Genomic DNA, 22,403 nt, shown 5'->3' with positions numbered 1-22,403 from the left:
TATGGGTTTTCGGAAAACCGGTATCAAATGAGAGAAGGGTTACTTGTAAAAGCTGAAAGGACATCAGCTCTCAGTTTGTTTTTAGTTCAAAGTTGACATCGTAGAATTGAGAGTATTGCGATCTTTGTTCTTTAGTTGCATTTTGCACTACGTTATGTTTAACGTTCTTAGTAGTTTGAAGTGGTGATTGCTGACTGTACTCTGTTATACTGAGAAGTGAGCGCATCCAAGCCATTAGAAACCCCTAACACACGTAATATGTATCATATTTCTTTCAAATCATTCAGGTAAGAAATATAATGTTTTAATTGGAAGAATAAATCAAAAATCTCACTTATTACCATTACCTCTTCTAAAGGTAAATTTTAAAAATGATAATTTAGAAAATATTGAGATATAAATAATTGATCTGGTATTTCGTGGCAACATTTGCTGTGCCTCTTGGATGATGAATGCAATTGAAATTTGGTAAGGGTAACTTAAAGCAATGATCTCAGACTGGCGGCCTAAGAGCTGCATGCGAACATCGAACCAATTTTAAGCGGCCCTTGAATACTTTTCCAGTGAATTGATTATGACATTAATTATTGTGAAAAAAAGTTAGGAAAGATTTAAGATTTTAGTGACATGGTGTTCCATTTTACATTATTTTCATTGCCATTAAAAACGTTGGTGATAACACCCAGAAAATCTGCAAATGGAACTAATTAATTTGCACTGTGAGGTATTAAATCTTGCTCAAAGATCTGATAATACAGATTTTGTTAACTTTTTCCATAATTGTCAAAAGATAAATAATTGTTCAGTGGTAATTTCTTCGGAATTTTCTCCTACCGTCGATCCTTCACGCCGATATATACTTCCGCTTTTTGGAACACAGCTTACCCTCCCTTACGAATTTTTGCAATAAGAAAAAATGCTTTTTTTGTACATGTATATGGGAAAAAGGTTTACACAATTGAAAATTAATAACTGTAAAAAATAGAGCATCTACAATTCATGGTGAAGAAAGTTCATAGTAATTTCCTTCAGCGTTACAAACATTATCAAAATTGAAACACCATGAGGTACTGTACCTGAAAATTGTAGTAAGGAATAAGGAAATTTATAATCATTTATATACAAATATATATATGTATTTTTTCGGCATGCATAAAAAAATTTAATAAATAAAAGAAACAAATTAAGTTGTTATTATTTATTTTTGAGTTTTGTCCTACTTGGAATGTTTTCGAAATGTGTTTAACATTAATTTCAGTTAAAAGGTATTTAGTTGCTTATTCAACATATTAGTATCATTTGAAATAAATGTCTGAAATAAATCTGAAAATTTAATATTTAACTTATAAGGTATTTATCGCGCTTCCCTAGGGTGGCTTCGTGGTGTAGTGGTCAGCACACTGAGCCGGTATTTCAGAACTCCATGGTTTGATTCCCGGCGAATGCGGTTGCTAATTTTTCATCTCTCCGGCCTCCAAAAAAATCCTAATGTCCCTACAGTGGCGCCCGAACTAAAAGGGTGTTGGATGATGATTCTCCTCACCCAGGATTTGGCGATTGGGTCCCCTAAAAACCCCAGTCGCCCCTTTTAAGTGGGAGTATATAAGGTATTTCTCCCGCCTTCCTAGCGTGCCATTGTGGTGTAGTGGTTCTGTACACTGGGCCGGTATTCCAGAGGTCCGTGGTTCGATTCCCGGCGAAGGCGTTTGCTAATTTTTCACGTCTCTGGCTTCCAAAAAAATCCTAATGTCTCTACAAACTTTCAACATGTTTGAATTACAAAGTGCAACGATTAGAAATTTCTTTTAGACACCAGCCCTTAGATTTCAGACAGAAAATAAATGTAAATTTGAATTTTTCTCCTTGCATCATTATTCTTGTTGTTATGTTCATAAATATTTAATAAAACAAATTTGTTTCGTTAATTTGTTTTTTCATTTTGGTAACTTGTTTATTGCTAATGACATTTAAGTTAAAATTTTCACTCACAAATCCAGCCGTTAAAAATTGCAAAAGTGCAGAACCTAAAGTTATACGAAGAAGACACGCTTTTAAGAAATCATGATAGACTGCTACTTTTAATAGTTCTATAATGTGTCTGGAAATAGAAATGGATAAGACTTTAATGAATAAACTCTTTTCGCGGCAGTGTCCTTTATCGCGTGAAAAATTAAAGGATTCGAATAAAAATACACCTTATGTGACTCTCTCCCTCCCCAAAAAATTCCGCCCTTGTGGTTGCACCCCGACAGTTCAGTTTATTGATTTTATATGATTTTTATTAAAAAGTATCCAAATTTATAGGACATCCTGTAAAAATTTTATATTACAGAAAAACCATTCGATTGTGGTTCAAAGTCTTTAAATCCATGCAAATAATAGTAAGAGTAACGATTAATATTCAAAAATACAACGTAAAATGCATACTAGTAAAAGCTTTCTATTCTGAAAGAATAAAAGCTTTCTGTTGCCTTCTACCTGTAGATGGAATTCTTTTGACTATAAGGTATGGTTGACCGAATGCTTCTATATATTCTGTGTCTCCGTAACCAATAAAATGAAGAAAGATCAAAGAATGGAAAAATATAAGTATTCTATTCCTGCATTCTTACCATTTTATTGGTCCCTACTGTATTACCAAAAGCTTGTTTGAGACGTAAACATAAAACAAAGGGACGTTAAAGTCATAAAATCCGTTATTCTAAAATACTGTTTCAATATTTCTGCCATACCTTGCGCAACCGTATTTGAATTTTTAGAGATCATACTGTTACGTTTTCTATATAGCGTTTGATATACTAGTGAGGATCTGTGAAGGGAAAAATTCGTATGTCATTTGTTCGAACTGTTTCTTAAAGAAGAATAAAAAATAGTATCCGGAAGTCTGTGAATAATTTCTTTACTGTGGTTAAAAGTACCTTATAGCAGTACTGCTATAAAAAAATTGAAAACTACTACTTTTTTTTTTTCGTTTGAATTTTTCACTTCTTAAAAAGCGAAAAGTGAGAAAGCTCGTTTGTTGTGTTTTCTGTTTTGTTTCGGGATTCTGCCGCAGATTTTGATTGAGCCGAAAACTGTGCTTACAAGATTATGCACTACAACAAAACATATCATTTTGGCTTCTTTGGCAGCTGATCTTAAAATAGCGGGCTAGGCTTAAGTTCCAACCGAGAATCGCTTTTCTTCTTCGCGCTGTCTTTTTCCTCATGTCATTCCGTTTCTCGACAAGAAAATTCCATTTAGACCATTGGGATGCACAGAGCAATTTTATTCGAGCATTCTTACATTCTGCTGCAAAAGGATTCACAGGTAATACCAAAATAACATTCTTAACAGCTTACAAGCCTTTATTATGAATAAAAAATTTTATTCTAATAGATGCTTGTATTTCTGAGAACGTTAGTATATATTGGTATTGAACATCACCTCTATAGTGAATCCTCTCTAAGACGACCACCTACGTTTCCAGGTTACTCTAATCATTTTAAAGAGGTAATTTTCAATACGTATTTTATTCATATTCTTAGACATAATGATAGCTTTCATAGGTGGCTTTCTTAGGGAAGTGGTCCTCTCGGGAGAGATTTCACTTTGCGTTTTTCAATTTTGAACTTTCCAGTTGGTTACAAAACTGAAGCAACCTTAATCTCAACAGTATCACATATATAAATAAAAATAAATGAATAAATAATTTAAAATAATCAGTAGATAATATAAATACTAATGAATTTGGGTTTCCTGATACCAGTATTAATTTCCCCTAACTTTTGTTTATAAGAGTCTATTGATGTCAGTTAGAAAATTCGTATGAACCCATATAAACCAAAAGAATATATAGCGGCATCAATTTCTATTGTATTGGCATCAATATAATTCTGTTGATACCAGTACGGAAACCTCAAACCTAAACCCAATACAAATCAGAAGAAAGTTTTATTGACACTGATGGCTGATTCTACGGGTATCAGTTGATACCATTAAGGATATCCCACAGAGATCAATAAAAAACACAAAAAACAATATAAATTTATGGCTACTACTAAAAACTTTTACCGGTTTCTATGAGGCGTTTTGATATCAGTAAAAAAAACAGTAGAGATCAATTGACACCAGAAAAGTCAGTAGAAACCCACAGAATTCTGTAGGTACCATAAAAGGTTTTACTAGTTTCTAGGTGTCATATTTAGCAGGAAATGTTTTATTATAAATAAAATACAAAAAAAAAAAAAAAAAAAAAAAAAAAAAAAGAATTAGTGACTTCTACGCCTTAATGATCGTAGTACTGCCGATCTCCTTTTTGAGTGCCTTGGAATCCAAGATAAAACATACTTTCATGTTTTGAAAATTTCAACATATATAAAACTTTGTTGAATTGCTGAGACACTATTCATCTGTGGTAACGGGGAGCACCGTAGTTCATACAGGGGTTGGACAAAAATATGGAAACACCTTTAAAAAAAACATGTTTCTTTGCTTAATATGGTGTAGGAAACCCGATGGCATCCAAAACAGCTTGCAGTCTTCTCGGAATGGATAAATACAGTTCCTGTATGTTTGCCAAGGGAATATTATATCATTCTTCCTGCAAAACGGTGGCAAGTTCAGATAACGACGTTGGCGGTGGATAACGAGAACGCACTTTCGGTTCCAATGTAGACCACAAAGGTTCGATAATATTCAGGTCTGGTGACTGTGGTGGCCAGGGGAGATGGGACAACTCATCCTCGTGCTCAGAAAACCAGTCCTGGACAATGTGAGTTGTGTGAACAGGGGCTTTGTCGTTTTGGAAGACACCATCACCATCGGGGAACAAAGTTTGTACCATGGGATGAACTTGATGGGCCAAAATGTTCACATAAGTCTTGGCAGTCATGTGCCCTGACACAGTTATCATGGGGCTAGCAGAGAACCACGATACGGCTGCCCAAACCATAACAGAACCCCCGCCATGTTTCACTCTTGGCAACAAGCAGTCTGTATTATAGGCTTGAGATGGCGTTCTCCAGACGTAAACTCGGCCAGAAGTGGGAAACAATATGAAAGAAGACTCGTCAGACCATATTACTCTCTTCCACTGCTCTACAGTCCAGGCTTTATGACTTAAACACCACCTTTTCTTGTTTACGGGCATTAGCATCACTGATGAGTGGCTTCTCAATTGCAGCAATTCCCTGTTAAGCTCCCTTCTAATTGTTTTGGTACTCACAGGGTTCGGTAACACAACATTCATTTCAGCAGTAGCTTTTGCAGCTGTGGTCTTCTTATTTTTCGTCACAATTGCCCTTAATGATCGTCTGTCACGATCACTCAGAACACACTTTCGTCCGTGCTGTGATTTAGCAGATGATGTTTTTCCGCTTTTCAAATATGCGGAATAAATCTTCGATACAGTACCTCTTGAAACACAGTAAGCACCTACCATACGTGCTCCAACAATTTGCCCACGTTCGAAGTCTGTTAACTCTGACATAATGCAATGACAACCTCACATAACAGTACTTTGACAATAACTGAAATGTTTAGCACATTTACGAAGTTGTCTAGGTGGCGTCAGTAGACAAAAACGCCAGCGCCACCTACATATTTCATTAAAATCAATTTTTTTTTTCAAACATGCATTTCACAAGGTGTTTCCATATTTTTGTCCGTCCACTGCATCTTGGCAAGGGCATTTTTGATACCTTATGTTCCTAATGATTCTACAGCTTTTAACTGCCTGGGTGAATTGGATTTTAATTAATTTGATTTTAGTAATTATGTATGAAATGAATGTGTTTATGTAAAGATTTGTACTTTGAAAATGTTTTCAATCTTCGCATTTTCAGAGTTTCCATTTTCCACTTTAAAATTATTTATTCATATGCCTTAACACGTACGTATGTGCGTGCAGTTGTAATCCTAAAGAAAATCAAATGGCTGGCTATATGTTGTCACATTCTGTTCTGCACGAGAGATGAAGTTTGGGAGGGACATTTTCGAATGCAAAAGCATTTACCTATCCTATTTTAAAAATTCCTCAACCGATCTGTTTTGCAAACTAGTTTAAGTTTAAACAATAACTGAACGCTATTTTTATTTCTGCTTTTTGCGATTTTATTGTGTAGATACTTTTTAAAGTTAATGTAAGTAACGAATAAAGTAACGTATGATAAAAAATGTCGAATCGAAAGTTGTAGAGACATGAGTTATCTTTTGGAAGCAGGCAAGATGAAATATTAGCAAACGCCTTCGCCGGGAATCGAACCACGGACCTCTGGAATACCGGCCCAGCGTGCAGAACCACTACACCACGAAGGCACGCTAGGAAGGAGGGAGAAATATCTTATATACTCCCCTTTTCAAAGGGCAACTGGGGTTTTTAGGGGATCCAGTCGCCAAATCCTGGGTGTGGAGAGTCATCATTCATCACACTTTTTAGTTCGGGCGCCACTGTAGAGACATTAGTTATCTTTTGGAAGCAGGCAAGATGAAAAGTTAGCAAACGCCTTCGCCGGGAATTGAACCACGGACCTCTGGAATACCGGCCCGGCGTGCAGAACCACTACACCACGAAGGCATGCTAGGAAGGGTGGAGAAATACTTTATAATGTGACCAATACAAAACAGAATAACTCATTTCCGACGAAGTGGGCAAAGTTATGAAGAAGAAAGACATCGTTGAAAAATTCGGTATTTTGTAAAACAATTTGTAGACAATCCTGAAAAATCGAACAAAATTTTGTCAAGCTTTAATTTCGAAGATCCAAGTGTCAAATGGAAGAAAATGCTGGGTTTATGATGATGATGATGATGATGAAGCAGCATTAAAATGGCTGCGCTCAGTGAGAGAGAAAGAAATACTGATATCAGAATCATTGGCATTGGAAACGCTTGCGGAGTTAGTCAAAGCTTTATTGAATTTCATGTGTTATAAATGCTGGAGGAATTAAAAAAAAGACAATTATTAGTTGCAAAAATCATATATGACAAAATCAAATGTGTTAACGAAGACGACTGTATCATATGGCAAGATCAAAAACTAAAAGAAATCGTGGAAACATGCAATGCAAAACGCATCTTCAATGCCATCGAAACCGGATTATTTTAATATCAATATTTACCTATGACTACATTAATATTTAAAAAGAAAAATGTCTTGGAAACAAGCACAGCAAAGTTAGAGTTACTGGATTCCTATGTGCAAATATGGAAGGAAATGAAAAATTGAAACCCTTACTTATAGGAGAGAGTGAAAATCCAAGATGTTTTAGAGGTATTAAATCACTGCAGGTAAATTATGATTTCAACAAGAGCTCATGGATGACTTCAGACAATCTTGGAATGTGGCTCAAAATTTCGATAAATATATGGCTGTGCAGAAACGAAAAATTGCTTTAGTGATAGACAGTTGCAGTGCTCACTTTCAAGGTAAAAAAAGGTTAGTATAGAAATGTTAAGGTTTTTTTTTTTTTTTTTTGTCTTCCAAACAGCGCTGCTAAACTGCGGTCTATGATTAAGGAGGGAATAAAAAATATGAAGACGCATTACTGTAAAAGAATTTTGAAGAAGGCCATAATAGGATTTGGAAGTAATCAGCCTTTTTGTGAAATAAATTTACGTGACAGCTTCTCACAACTTGCAAAACTATGGAATTACGATATCACTAAGGAAACTGTTCCCAATTGCTTCCTTCAAGATTGATAATAATGCTCCTAACAGTATCACTAATACTCTGATAATAATACTGCTAGCCTGCGATGAAGATGGGGAAGACTAGGAACTGAATTATATGTAGCTGCAGTTGAAAAATCAAGAACAGTTAAAGAACAATAAACAATTACAAGATTATTTGATTATTTATGGGTAACGATATTGAGACCTGCCGCCCACTCCGTATAGTGGTCAGGGAAGCTGACTGCGATGCCGAAAGGCCTGGGTTCGAATCCCGGAGATGGCATGGTTGTAACTGTCCTTCCGCACATAGGAAAGGCGATGGTGGCCCACCTATTAGGTGCCTCCATAATAAAGAGACCACCACATCCGGCCTTGTATAGATTAATGAACTGGGTCACATTTGTAATTGTTCACAATCTGTTATTGGCAAAAAAATGTTGGGACTTCAGGAATTGCTACTGAAAAGGACATATTGGTGAGCATGTAGCAGCTAGAAAACGATTACTGATGATGAAGAAGAGAAACCATTGAAGATAATGAATGTACAAAATCTTCGCCAAAATGTATGTTAAATACATTTAATACTGAACGATGTGGTTTTCAGTTTCAAGAAAGTGTACCCGAAGTTGATTTCCTTCTATTAGAAACACGTGAGACTTATTATGATATGAAATGTTGTGCTCAAGATTAAAAGTAAACTAAAGTAACTGATTATTTTTCGAAATAAATTTACTTAATTTTCATACGTAACTTTGATAAAATGTGTACATAATGGTATGTAATTTTGGATTTATATTTCATTTTAAAGGCATGTAATTTTGCATTTATATCTCATTTTAGTACTATTTTGCATTTAAATTTAAAGAAGTTTCTCATCTTAAATCGTGTTTTATCATTAACATCATTCAGCGAATTTCTCCATTTAGCAAAGGTTTTCGCAGAGTTTTGCGATTTCGTAAAATTGCGACTTGGCTGTATTAAAAAAATTATATTCACACTTCGTGTTTAGCCATACGTATGTACGTTTTTAAACATGATATGCTTCAGAAGTTATATATTATATGAGTAGCAAAACCATTTATCAGTAGTTTTTGTATAAGATTTCAAAATTTCTTACCACTTTATATAATCATGTGGCTCTGAATTTTGCAAACACTAGAAATGGTATAGTTTCAACAGTATGTGACGTCATCACATGTACCATAGACAATAAAATTGCTCATAACAGCCACAAAATTAACCGACAATACCAAAATAATGGCAAATTTGAAGGTCTAAACTTAAGTTCAAAATATAGGCTTATAAGATTAAATATGTAAGGGCTAACCATCTGACGTCTCTGAAGATTTAGGTGGAAAACGTTTGCAGTAGGTTTTGTCCGCTCAACAAGCCTTATCTAGCCACTGAATTATGTAGAGTGTAAGTATGAACTATCAATCTATGAGTCAATGTATGGAAGAAGTGTTCATGACTTTCAGAAACAATTCACCATGAAAGATGCCGTTTACTTTGGCTTTTGCCTGAAAGAATATTACTTTACGTCGTTGTTGGTACAAATTGCGTCCTTTGATTACATTTGAAGACAACTAGTCAAGTGAGGAAGATTCTTTTGATTTTAAAACACGTTTGGTGTCCGTATCCGAGTATAGGATTTAGTTGCAAGTTCGGAAACGATCAGTGTGAGTGAAGAGGATATGCAAGCTTGAATGTTAATGATGATTCATTTCCTGAAACACTGTTTCCAGATGACGAAGAAATATTTGGAAGTGTATTAGGAAAGCAGAAAGTTGATGAGAAGGAGAGCTAAATGAAGATGTAAACGTCACGCGAAATAAAAGAGTTACGAAAGAAACTGATAAAGTATTGTAAACTGTTATAAAATTTTCCGAGTAAGGTTCATCTGTGTCAGCATAAGATGTTATGAAGCTTCACTGTATATACTTGCGAATTTTAAAACTATGTAGTTACTCTAAGAAACTTGTAAGTTTAATGTGATAACATATATAATAATTTTAAAATACTGTTTATTTGTTTTAATATAGAATCATGAGTATGATTTTAATTTTAAATAATCTGTTCAATTTTTGATATTATTTATTTAATATTTGCCGAATAGATCGAAAATATGATTAATGGGCTTTACATGCGCAGTTTTTACAGATCGCGTCACAAAACATAAAAGGTTTAAATTCTAGAAATGTATATTTAGTTATATGAAAAAAATCCTTTATCCGGAATCGCTGAAGTCTCGTTGATTTGCGGTCTTTTTTAAATGTCTTATTAATTTTTGTATGGATTTAAAACTTTATTTTTTTTTCATAAAAATAAAAGCAACACAGTAATAACACACATACATAATAAAATATCATTTTAACAAATATTTAATATGTGTTATCAAAACCGCGATTATCTTTTCATATTAAAACGCGTATTTTATTTTACTTACTTCAAGGTACCAAAATTTTAGAAGGGCACTTTATCGTTTATTATTTATTTAAAACAACCGAAATGAAAAAAGAAACTTTTGGTCTTGTGTATCCAGTGATATATCCTTTCAATTCATTTTATTCGGAATACGTTGTTTTATTTCGTTTTTCTTGTATTTAGAAAGAAATTAAAAAAAAAAAACTTTCTTTTAAATATGCCCTTTGTCTTTTTTTTACTTTGATTTTATGTGAAAGTTTTTTCCGTTTTATCAGCTCCATAATTACGGAAAGGGAAATGAAGAGATAAATTTGGTTCCCAGTTTTTTGTCCAAGGAGCTTATTTTGCGAATAAAAGCAAATATAATTTTATTTAAAAGTCTTAATTTTCTAAACAACGAAGGGCTAGTAAATGATGAATGATAACAACAGCGAATACTATTTTTTAAGCGAATGCTCTTGGAAAGGTTTTGGAATGTATTAGAATAGCAATAGGAAATGATTTTTCTTGCGTCTCTTGATGGATAATAAGGAAAATATCAAATAAACACATGCTTATTTTATCATTTATAAATACATCCTCCTGATTTTTATTAATATAAATATGCATTTAAAATGTAAATGAAAATTTTATTAAACATTAAGAGTGAATATTAAATTCGAGAATAAAATATATGCATTGTTTGAAAACAGTACTCAAAAATAAATAAGTGCAGACGATTAGTTTAACAGAACTCAGAATTAAAATTTGATAAACAAAAATGAAATGGCAATAAGTATTTCTGAATATTAAAGGAAATAAATGAGTATTAACATACAGAAACACAACAGCTGTAAACTTAGGATGAAAAATACGCATTAATTTTGTTGGGTGAGTAGAGTTTAAAAGTCGCGGAAAGACTATTTTTTCGTCCTGTTGGATGATTAATATCATGTAATAATCATCCGATGGACATAAAAAGATGAATTAAGTTTAATACTGTTTTGTCCTGCAAATCAAGGTCATAACAAGATTAACAAGTGAACAGAATGAGAGTAATTCTATGAAACATTTATATTACAGTTGTGTGTACAAAGCACATTGTTTTATTTTCGAATTCATTTCTTGCGGAAAATGAAGAATTAAAGATATTCAATGAAGTAAACGAGACATCGAACTTTTAGATTTGATGTTTCTGCTAAAAATCACAAACTATTGTAGTTACATTTTAAGGAAATATTTCCTTCTCCTGGAAATCATCTTAACTTTAAAGCAGAGGGAGCTTCGATACTAAAGCTTTTATTTTTCTATTTCATACATACTTCGTTAAGAAAGAACATGCAATAAAAGCAACAAAAGTTATTTTTGATGATCACAGAAGTTTTAATGAGCATATTGCATTAATCAATGATTACTATATAAGTAAAATTGCTTAGATTTCATTCCGCATTAAGTCTTCTAGCACCTTGAACTAAGTTTAGTTTACTTCGCAATCAAAACATTATTAGAGGCTTACATTATTTTAATAATGTTCAATAACATTCATGAGTTAATTAACATCATGCACATTAATTAAATAATAAGATTCATCTATTGTATGACAAATTCTATGAGCAGTAGTTTACTTTTCTTTGACTACAGCCACATCGACTTTCGGTATCAGGCACTCATAATCACCAAGAAGGTGGTTAAATACTATTATTTTTGTTAACTGTATGTTATTATGAAATAAGCCTATTAACGAAATATAGTGCTCTTAAATGTAATAAAGCAAAGACTACATAGCATACATAGCAATTTCTGTTCTAAAGAAATTTTGGGAAAATTTTCTAGTACATGCCCTTAATATTTTCTATAATTAAATGCTTTCTGCGAAGAAACAAAGCTTACCCAATGCTGTCGTAAAAACACAAATACTATTCTATTTTACTGAAGTTATCTTGATCAGATATTTACACATAAAAGTGATATCCTTTAATGATAGAGAACAGTTAAATTATTTCTTGACCTTTGGCCACTTTGACTGTTTTTATACAAATCTGGAAGCACATATATATAAGTTCTCTTAAACAACAGTACTACATTTCCAAAATGTTTTCGAAAGAATACTTGTTTCTTAGATGTACGTCAGTATTTTACTAAACAGGCATAATTTTTAAATGGTGCAGCTCTGAAATGCGTAAACTTCTGTTGAGGTCCCATTGTTATTAACAAGTGCTTAGTCAATGACCAGCATATTTGACGAGATTTATGTTATTTCGTTTTGAAACAAGATGTTTAATGTGAGCATTTCCTGAAACTACCAAGTCATCGTCATTTGGGTTCAAGTCGATAGTCTAAGGTTTTCTTCAGTATGAAACGCAATGAGATCCATTGGGTGAAGAGCAAGTAAGAAAGCAGTTTCCAACTCATGTTGAGCGCTTTAGAGGTGGAGGCTGGTGCACATGCATCTGTGGCGTACGTGTAATGGGCGCAGTGTTCGTGGATGAGGGGACTGGAAATGCGGTCCAGATGTTGCTGCAGAAATAGCGTAGCGTCGTGGCCACAGTCTCTGCCTACATGCTGATACTTGCAAGTTACAAATTCTCCAAAAGCACTGAAAAAAATTAAGTAAATATAAAAATTGGAAAGACATCAAGTTCAGGGTAATTTAAGTATCAAAGAAGAACTAAATTACACAACATATTCCTTTTATCTTGCACAGAAATAAATGCACTGTACAGAGAAAAAAAACTTTGACGAAGCCAAACAAATTTTTAAAACTTACTAGAAATTAATCTAGTGACCATAGCGTTCATACAAAAGAATTTCCCTTAAGAATTTATACATCGATGATTGGCTTTTGCGCTATAAGTGGAACGCCTTGTTGAAATCTTTTAACTGAAGGTTGTCTCTTCCCTATAGAGTTTGGTTTAAATGCATGTTATGGTTTCAAATTGCAATTCTTCAGTTACTAAATCTAGTAATTATAAAGAGATAAAAAGCAGTTACAAGGTGTTCTTGCAATGTGAAAATTGCTCTTCCACATTTCTCTCTCAAAACCATGTTTTGCAGAGTATTATTACTTGGTGAGTTGTCATGGCGGAGGCTTAACCATGAGATTTCACTAAATTATCATTGCACAAGTGATGTCGTTTGCAAGCAATATCTCTTCAACAACTTCAAAACTTCACAATAAATTGCCTCACTGAGGTGCATGAGCTAGGCGATATTAACACTCTCCTTATTGTACTCCTAAATTTCCTTGACCACTTTAATCTTGGGGTCTTTCATTTTGAAGATATTTACTCTGTCTCAGATTCTTAGTTATGGACCAAACGTACTGCTACGATCTAAGACATTGATTGACTGTTATTCACGGACTGTTACAGAAGTCTCAACTAATGACTTCAGAAATTATTTCCGTTACAATACAAGTGCTAGGAATGGTGCATAAATGCAGAATATTTGGTCTACTTAAGGGGACAAAGTCTGACGTCATATAAGCTTCAGAATTTGGTTGGATTCAGAATCCAGTTTTCGTTTGTTCAGCGTATTAAACATTATTGCCAAAAAGCTGTTTTTACAGCATAAATGTCAGAATGTTATTATTTTATACAAAATTATAATAAAGAGAAGAATTAATTTCCTTCCACGTGGCAGTATTTAAGTAGAATATTTAAAATTCTCCAAACTAATTCCAAAACTAATTTTGTGAAAATACTTTAATGAATTTCCTTCATAAGAATTTACTTATTTGCACTTGGATCCATAAAACAGCTAGTAACTAAAGTATTGATAAAATTACATTTTTGCTATTTTAAATCTTTTTGAGTTCACAGATAATAAAATAAATATATTATTCTATATTTTGAGATACCTTTCCTACAAATACGTAAATAACTCAAAAGTTCTTTAAATTCCAGCTTTATTAGAACTCTTAATCATACTGTATAAGGAAAAAGGCTTATTTCATCGAGATCTTCTATTCAGAATAGGGCATTCCAAGGAAGCAGATAATTACGCAGCCTTGACAGAATGAGCAATATTAGAAAACTCTATATTGGCAACGGTTTATTCCAGTGTGCGCATACTAGTGACGTATTATAGAAGTACAGGAAAGAGAGTTTGAATAATATTACCCATCCAGCTATCAGTGAAAATTGCTTACAGTGCAAAACAAACGGAATTCTAGCTCCGATTACGCTGTGTGATAAGATGGTGATTAAAATACCAACTTTATCACAAAGCGATTCTTATCAGAAGCGATGCGTCAATTCGACTGGATCTGTTGTACTTAAATACATTTCGATTAACAATAAAATTTGAAAATAATAATGTCCAGTGCCTTTTGAATTCAAAGTTTAAAATGCTGTGGAAATTATACATTAATCATCATTAATTACTCATTGTTTCATTAGTTTAATGTAAACCATAAACCACAAATAAAACTTTTAAGTTAAAAAATAAGCAGCTTGGAAATATGGTTAAACATACCAGCATGATTCTCGGAGACCATCGTCAACGTTCTGCCGTCGATTTACGCTTTCAGACAGTTCCATCAAATATCTGTACTTGGGCGCGCACTTGTTTTCAGCTTGAGAGACGTTCTTGAAACATGGAGCATATTTTAAATAAGCTGCAAAAGGGGAAAAACAGCATTTACAATGTACAAGTGGTGGTTGAAATAAATAAAGTATTTAAATGAGGTAAATATTAAAATTTAATTTTTGAAATTTAGTTTTATTTAAATTTTTATGTTAAAACAAGCGTTAGCAACAATGAATCAGCAGATTCTTTGCTGCCTCTAAACGGTTTCTGTTCACATGCACTAAAATATGCACTGATTGGTTCACATGCACTAAAATATGCCGACACATATTTGAAGTTGTTCCAGAATTTTTTAATAACACTGGCCGCGTCATTTAACATCGTTATTTATATTAAGCTCTGTATTATTATAACTAAACCATCTACAGGATGCTGTCAGGATGCAAGTTCCATGTTCTCGTAAAACGTAGTTGTTTGCACCCGCTTTCTTACTAAAGCAATATTAATCTATTTCTTTGGCAACATCTCCGAGATAGAACATGATAAAAGGATTTGATTTCACACAAACAAATATGAAATTTCAAGTTGATAATAATAATAATATTGGTGGTAATAAACCCTTGTGGTTATTCTATTACTTTACACGTGGATGTATTAGACATAATACTAGTTCGTTCATACCGCGCCCATATAGGGAATGGACTGCTTAGATAAGCAAGTTGAATTATCTACTACACACGTGCCCGTATTTATCTTGATATACGGAAATATAATGCTATTCCGTTAAATATCCAATTGATATAATCCATTTTTGCCATGAGTATGTGAATGACAAGCCTAATTAACAACCAATCAAGACTGATCAACTGGTTTCTGATATGCAGATTAAGGTGTAATGTCATCTGACGGTGAATCAAGTGCCTTGCGCAAAGTGAACATCTGAGTAATGCCATGCACCGTTTGATTTCAATATGTAAAGAGTCAAAATGGTTTGTTATGGCTTCGAAGAACCGTTTGGAAGAATCTGTGAAGTGGTTAATCATCGACTGTTTAAAGACAGAGAAGTAAACACAGAAGCAGCGAGATTTGTAAACATTTCAAGACACTCAGTCTGAACGCTATGGAAATAAATTCAAAGCTTTGGAACATCTTTACTCATGAATAAAGGTTTAGTTAAACATCTGATTATAAATATGTTTACATCTGCAGGAAGTCAGGAAAGGGAAACTTTCCTTCGAGCCTTATAAAACGTGACCATTTTTGGTAATGCAAGTCTGATAGTATAAGGAGGAATAATGATGATTGGACATAGGCCTTTTCGTGTTTTCAACAGCGGATCTGCAACCAGCCAGAGGTATCGAAATGAGATCTTAGAACCTTATGTTAGACAATTCTGAGGTGCATATGAATCTTAATTTTTATTCATGCACGAAAATGCATATACACATCAAGCAAATCGCGTTGTTGAATTAATTGAAAGTGAATACATTGAACGAATACTGTGGCTAGAAAAATCTCTTTGTCATAACGCGATAGAGAACTGATAAGACTACCTTGAAAAAGCAATTATATGGAGACATACTCCTCTTAGTGATCTCCATCAATGCCTTGAAGACCGCATTACTGAAGGAGTGGAACTTAATTCTCAAACTGTGCATTGTGCAAACTGTGCAAAAACATCGTGATTGCCAGCATAAAATCTCGTTCTGGTATGTGTGTAGGAGTAGTGTTCGCGGAAAACATGGCTGCAAAAATATCGCAGACAAAACCTTCAAGGAGAAAACAACACAAAGCGGGAACGTCGGCCTACAAAATATCGTGGTAGAAAACATCGCAGTATAAAACAACGTCGTCGAAATTAAAGCGATTCGAAAACATCGCAGTTTTAAAACATCGTTGTGGAAAATATCGAGGTAAAAATTAAAGCACCTATAAATCATTGCATGACTATACCATCGCAGACATGTGTTTTTCAGACTTTAAAAGTTATAACCCATAACTATAAAGTTAGCTGTTTGGCTGTTCGGTGACATTCCTCATATGCCGTAGTGTGTTGTCCGCTCTGGCGGCAATTCCAAGGTAAATAATATGTACACACATCAACTATAAAGTTAGTTATAATAAGTTAGAGTTGTGCCATTTTTGACACCTCTGTAATCAACATCATCAGTGCCTTTAAATCATACTGCAAAAAATTCCTTCAAAACCCCATATAATGTTGTAGCCTATGCTAAACCCCTGAAACATATTTCAAGAAGAATGTACCCAAAGCACTGTAACTCTCCCTTTTTACTTCGATTTTTTTTCCTTTTCTTTCTTTATTTATTTTTAATTTCAATAAAACGTAGGAGTTGCTGTGCATAGTTAATGTGCCAAGGTATATAAATTTTGTCTGCGGCGATAAGATGGTGCCCTATACACTTATACTTGTCCATTCCTGTGCTGGAACATGTCTGCTCTGCATTTATGAAACTTTCCATCTTGCCACCTGTACGGAAATTTGCCAAAGACGGTTTTCTAGCGGTAACATTTTATTGGTTCAAGAACATCCTCTATCGTTGAGTTTGAATTTCCGACCCTGCATTATTATTTAATTCCGATTTCTATTTAAGCAACTTATCTCTTTAGGAAAATCGTGCACAGAGTAGCGTATCAGACTACAGAATGAATAAATTGATGGAAACGGAAGTAGTTCAAACAAGAAGATTAAATAAACAAAAAGCCGCTTCTAATCATTAATGTTTACTTTTTGACATTGATTCCAGTCTGTTTCGCCGTATTCGACTAAGCAAGCAAACATTTGTTGGAATTCAAACCGTTTGAGCAAAGGAAACGATTTTAATCTGATGTATTCACGAGATTGTTTCCTCCTATTTTTCCTCTTACACGAGGGAAAGTCCAAAAACATCACGCAATCAGCCTAATCAGCTGTTGGGATCAGAAGCCGGTTTAAGTTAATGCTAGTACATATTTAGCGGCTTTAGCCAGTCGACCGCTAAGTCGCAAATTAAGAAGTGAATTTACCTTCTTGTATGGCTCCTGGAACGCATAGTTCTAATAAGACTTGCCTAGCACCTGCAACAACTTGATTGAAGACTTGCCTCTGCGTAGGGGAAAAACAATGTTTCATATGGTCATCGATGCACAGAACACTCTCCTTCATTGTACTGTAAAATAAATTGCATCAAACAGGTGAGAGATCGAGTTTCCAGATGATCTCAAAACTAAGAGAAAGAATTATGTTAATAAAATTAGACATCGGCAGCTTCGAAATTGTTACCCATACATAAAGAAGCACACATACATATAAATGCTTAGCGTTACCAAGTACATTATTTCCAACTAATACATGTAAACAGCGGAAACTGAGAACACGTATTTGCTCTCAGTAGCACACGTATGTAACATACCTATCAGGTTTAGAGAACTTAGGTTTTAAATGAGAAACGAAGCAATTCATGGAGAGATCGTTCTTCTATTGTAAATAATTACCTATCCTCTAATATTTACAACATAGTATATACTTATTAACTATTATAACATCATAATACGCTAAACAGGACGTATTAAAATAAAGTGCTTAACATTTTAATTGTTGATATGTTTTCAGTAATTTATCCTTTTATTTCAGTTTTTTTTTAATCTAAGAATTCATATAATATCCTCGTATTCACAGAATATCCTCATGAGATACAATGTTATAAGGTATTTCCTCCCTCCTTTTCTCATGCCTTCGTGGTGCAATTGAAAGCACGCTCGACGCGTGTTCTGGAAGGGCAGAGTTCGAATCCCTGTGAAGACAATAAAGTTTTCGTGTTCTTGCATTGATATAACCTATTGACTCTACAATGTGATTAACGTCAAAAAAATATAAAAACTTATATTTTGTAGAGTCATTAGGCTTTTTGGAGCAAGAGACATGAAAACTATGCAGTGCCTTCGCCAGGATTCGAACCTTGGACCTCTCGAAAATGCACCGAATTTGCTTCCAATTACACCACGAGGTCATACGAAAAGGAGGGAGAAAATACCTTATATACACATCCTTTTAAAGGGCAACCTGCGGATTAGGGAAGCCAATCTCCAAATACTGGTGGTGACTGGTGGGAAATACCAGAAACAAGAAACTATGTAACAAAGTTGTTGTTTAATATATCGTTTCTGATGTAAAATCTTATTAATTATATCGAGAAAAAAAGGAAGTAGAAAAAATATCATTAAAATCTATACTATTAAAATCTGCGAGAGTCTATTTGTTTGTTTGTGGCATTATCTCCTCCGGGAGTTAAGCTTCGAGAAAGGTACCCGGGATTTGAAAAATTCGTGGGAAGCCATTTCGACCATTCGCATCTTTATACGACTTTAATTAGCCGAGATATTAATTGAAAACTCTGAAAACCCTAATTTTCGTCATCATTTTTCCGAATGGCAACAGTATCGCACGCTGCAGATAGAAGTCTGCTTTATTTCGAAAAGCGTTCCACTGCTCGCTTTCAAATCATAGAGTTTCTCAATAAAAAATTTCCAAGTTTTACAAACTATGAAATAAAAATAGCGTTGCTAAACATTAAATATATTATTCCCTATTACCAAAATGCTTGGAAAGCCATTTCTACCATTTCCATCTTCGTACGACTTTAATTAGCCGAGATATTAATTAAAAACTCTAAAAACGCTAATTTTCGCACTCATGTTTTCGAGTGGCAACTGTCTTGCGCTGGAGATAAAATTCTGCTTTATTTCGAAAAGTGTTGCCACTGCTCGCTTTCAAATCGAAGAGTTTGTTAATAAAAAAGTTTTAAGTTTTACAAAATATGAAAAAAAATAGCATTGCCAAACTTTAAACATATTATTATTATATAAGGTCATATTCTGACGTTGAAAAAAGCACGCGATTCCATGATACGTCATTGTATGTCGAAAATCTTTCATTAATGTCTGCATTTGAAATAAATAGCTGCTGTTGGCAAGTTTTTTGTTTCAAATTAGTATAACTGATACGATATATTAATACCACATTAATTCGTTTTTTGATATTGAGAAAATGTTAATATAATAAATTAATTTTAAATCCTGACGTCATACGTATTATTAACCTAAAGCGTCAAAAGTTTTTGTTTTCTGATTTGGCAATAATCAGAAAACAAAAACTTTTGACGCTTTATTATTTCATTCAACTGAAATGATTTTATACATTTGCTTTTCAGGGGTACATAGAACTTATAAGTTTTGCTTTGGCTGCAGGCTGCAGCCCGCTCATCTAGCGAGTAGGGTAATATAAATAAAATATTAAAAGTTTTCAATGTCCAAAGTGTTTGAAATAGATATTTTATTTTAATTCTGCATCATTTCGAAAATGTAAGGGAAGTGAACATAAATAATTATGCAGCTCATATTCATGAAGAATTTATTATTACATTTGATCAGGTTACTTATAAATACTTCTAAAGATTATTAACGTGATGCTGGAATTTTTGAAAAGTAATAAGTTATGTAAAAGTAGTAAAATACTTTAACATGAAGGATCAAAACTTTCATTTAAAAATTAAAGTTATTAAAGGACTTTCGCTATTAAACTACTTCTTATTCATCTATGCATTAGGAATATCTTCTCTTTGCAAAAATTCGAAAGAATTTGCGATCTAAAGTAAGTGCCGTCAATTAATGCATTCAATAATCCTTACAAAATCCTTACAATTTTAGGCATCTTCGAAATAAATCCTTTGTCCTAAGATGACGGGTCGTATTAAAATCTTTGCTGTAAAATATTTTTCTTTTGGATAGAATGGAACTTTTTTCTGGTCTTAAGAAATATGTTCTTTGACTAAGTACTTCGAGATCATTAATTGGCTCTATAATATATATGTCTGTTTCAAGGAAGGATTAAATTGTTATATTTCTCATGTTAGATTGTTCAATAAACTAATTAGTAGCGATTGCGTATCCTGAAACCATTTCTTTTCTTTAAGGCATGAAATTCCTAATTTACTCGTAGTAATGAATTTATAGAGAGAGATATAAAATTCCCTTTTGTATATATTCCTAAAATTCAGTTTTAAAAAATAATTGTTTATCTTAAATGGATATTTTAATAAGAACAAAATGAAGCAAAAAATCGTGCCGAATATTAGATTTTTTACACTTCTTGTTCAATATTTTAATTATATAGAAAAATTAACAGTATATAATTCGCAATAAATTTAAGTATAACAGGAAGTATTTTCAGGGCAAACCTGTAGTTACTCAAAACTAATAGCTGACTTAAAACAAAAAATAAAAATATAACTCTATATCAGTACCCTATATCAGCAGGCATTCAGTAGACAACAATCGACAAATTAACTTATAAAGTTACTCTTTAACTCAAATGATACCTTTCCTATAAGATAAAGAGTATATTTGTAACTAGTATAACAAATTTGAGATTTAAAAGTAATGCAATTTTAAGAGCTATACTTTATTGCCCAATAACTTCGTAACTTAGAGTATTGGATGGTTTTTTTTTAATGTTCTAAATTATAAGGTTTGCCAATATGTTGTCAAGTAACAGCGAAAATTATGCGTTAATAGATGAGAAGATGAGATAATGCACTGATTTCCAAACGCTAAGCACACGACGATAAAATCAACAAAGATGGAAATGCAAGGCTTTGGTTAACACCAAATTGCAGATAACAGTTATAAATGTGTTTATGCACGGAAGAAAACAAACATTGTGTACAAAGATGAAAGCAATGATTATTTTCATACATTATACGATAACATCACATTTGATTCATTTGTATAAAGCTAAAAACCTACAACGTTACCATCCAAAATTTTCTACAAACTTGCAGTTCTGATGTTTTCAACTAGCTGATAAACCATAGAGATACTAGCAATGGCCATTTTCTCATTAGAGCAGTTTTAAACCGTTTGAGCCTGCCTGGTGGAGGTAAATGGGTACAGACAGCTTCCCCAAGGGCATACCAAAATTTTCAAAAGGTTAAGGTCAGAGAAATACGGCGGGAACTCCGTGCAAGACGTCTTTTCCATGTGTTATGACTTGTTGGGGATGGTAATTTTCCTCCATAAATAGGAAATAACAATCTCAATGCTCCAGTCTCACAATGAAATCTAGGGCTTTATTTCCATACCACTCCGCAGCCTCAAAGTTGTCTTTCAAGATGCGCCATATCCCATTGAAATCCCAGATACACCAAGGTACCGCTGAATGTGTGATGTTCGATGATGTTCTGAGCCTGATTCTGCGTACTTTGTTCTCGCCAAACCCATACACTCTTACGATCTGATTCCACGTTAAATACGGGCTCTTTCGTGAACAGAACGTTGCGGTACTCTGAGACAGCCCAATTAAGATGTTGACGACACCACTTTATGCTTATCTCTTTGGATTGGTAGTTGGTGGAATATAAACCTTTGATATTCAGACGTACAGTCCTTTCATATGAAGCTTTGGCGTTCAGTGCTGGCAGATATTATCTTACCATGTGACGCTGCGATTATTGATGTAACAGCTGTGGAGGTCTGTCGTCGATTCCACTCGACTACTATTGCTATACAGATCTTCGAAACAAGTGATAATCCTTGCTCAACAGGGCAATGGTCCCGGACAACTGTTGGATTTGTCTGGAACTGTTTCCATATTCGAAAAATTACCGAATGATCCATGCCAGAAAGAAAAGCGTTATCTTTGTCCTGCTTCAATGCGTTCGACAGAGCTCATTATCTACCTTTCGTCTTGTTTTAGCCATGGAAGCACGAATATCATCAAAAATTATTCCACGAAAGTTAGGAACACTTTTTATCATTAATAT

General features: G+C 33.7%; 1 protein-coding gene across 1 annotated transcript in view; it reads right to left on the bottom strand.

The window, feature by feature from the left end:
• Window positions 1-10,680: 10,680 nt before the first annotated feature.
• LOC118189057 (uncharacterized) overlaps window positions 10,681-22,403 on the bottom strand; it is a 124,120-nt gene continuing 112,397 nt past the window's right edge. Inside the window, exons 3-5 of the mRNA XM_035359591.2 lie at window positions 17,611-17,753; window positions 14,533-14,674; window positions 10,681-12,652 (exon numbers count right to left, since the gene is read on the bottom strand). Coding sequence (XP_035215482.1) covers window positions 12,370-12,652; window positions 14,533-14,674; window positions 17,611-17,753 — 568 coding nt within the window. The 3' untranslated portion in view covers window positions 10,681-12,369. The remainder of the gene's footprint in view (window positions 12,653-14,532; window positions 14,675-17,610; window positions 17,754-22,403) is intronic.

This window comes from Stegodyphus dumicola, chromosome 10 (genome assembly GCF_044657685.1).
Source record: "Stegodyphus dumicola isolate Sdum_Otavi_A_Nest chromosome 10, ASM4465768v1".
NCBI classification, from domain to species: Eukaryota; Metazoa; Arthropoda; class Arachnida; order Araneae; family Eresidae; genus Stegodyphus; species Stegodyphus dumicola.
Note: the sequence above shows the minus strand (reverse complement) of the source record. Positions and strands in the feature narration are given on the sequence as shown.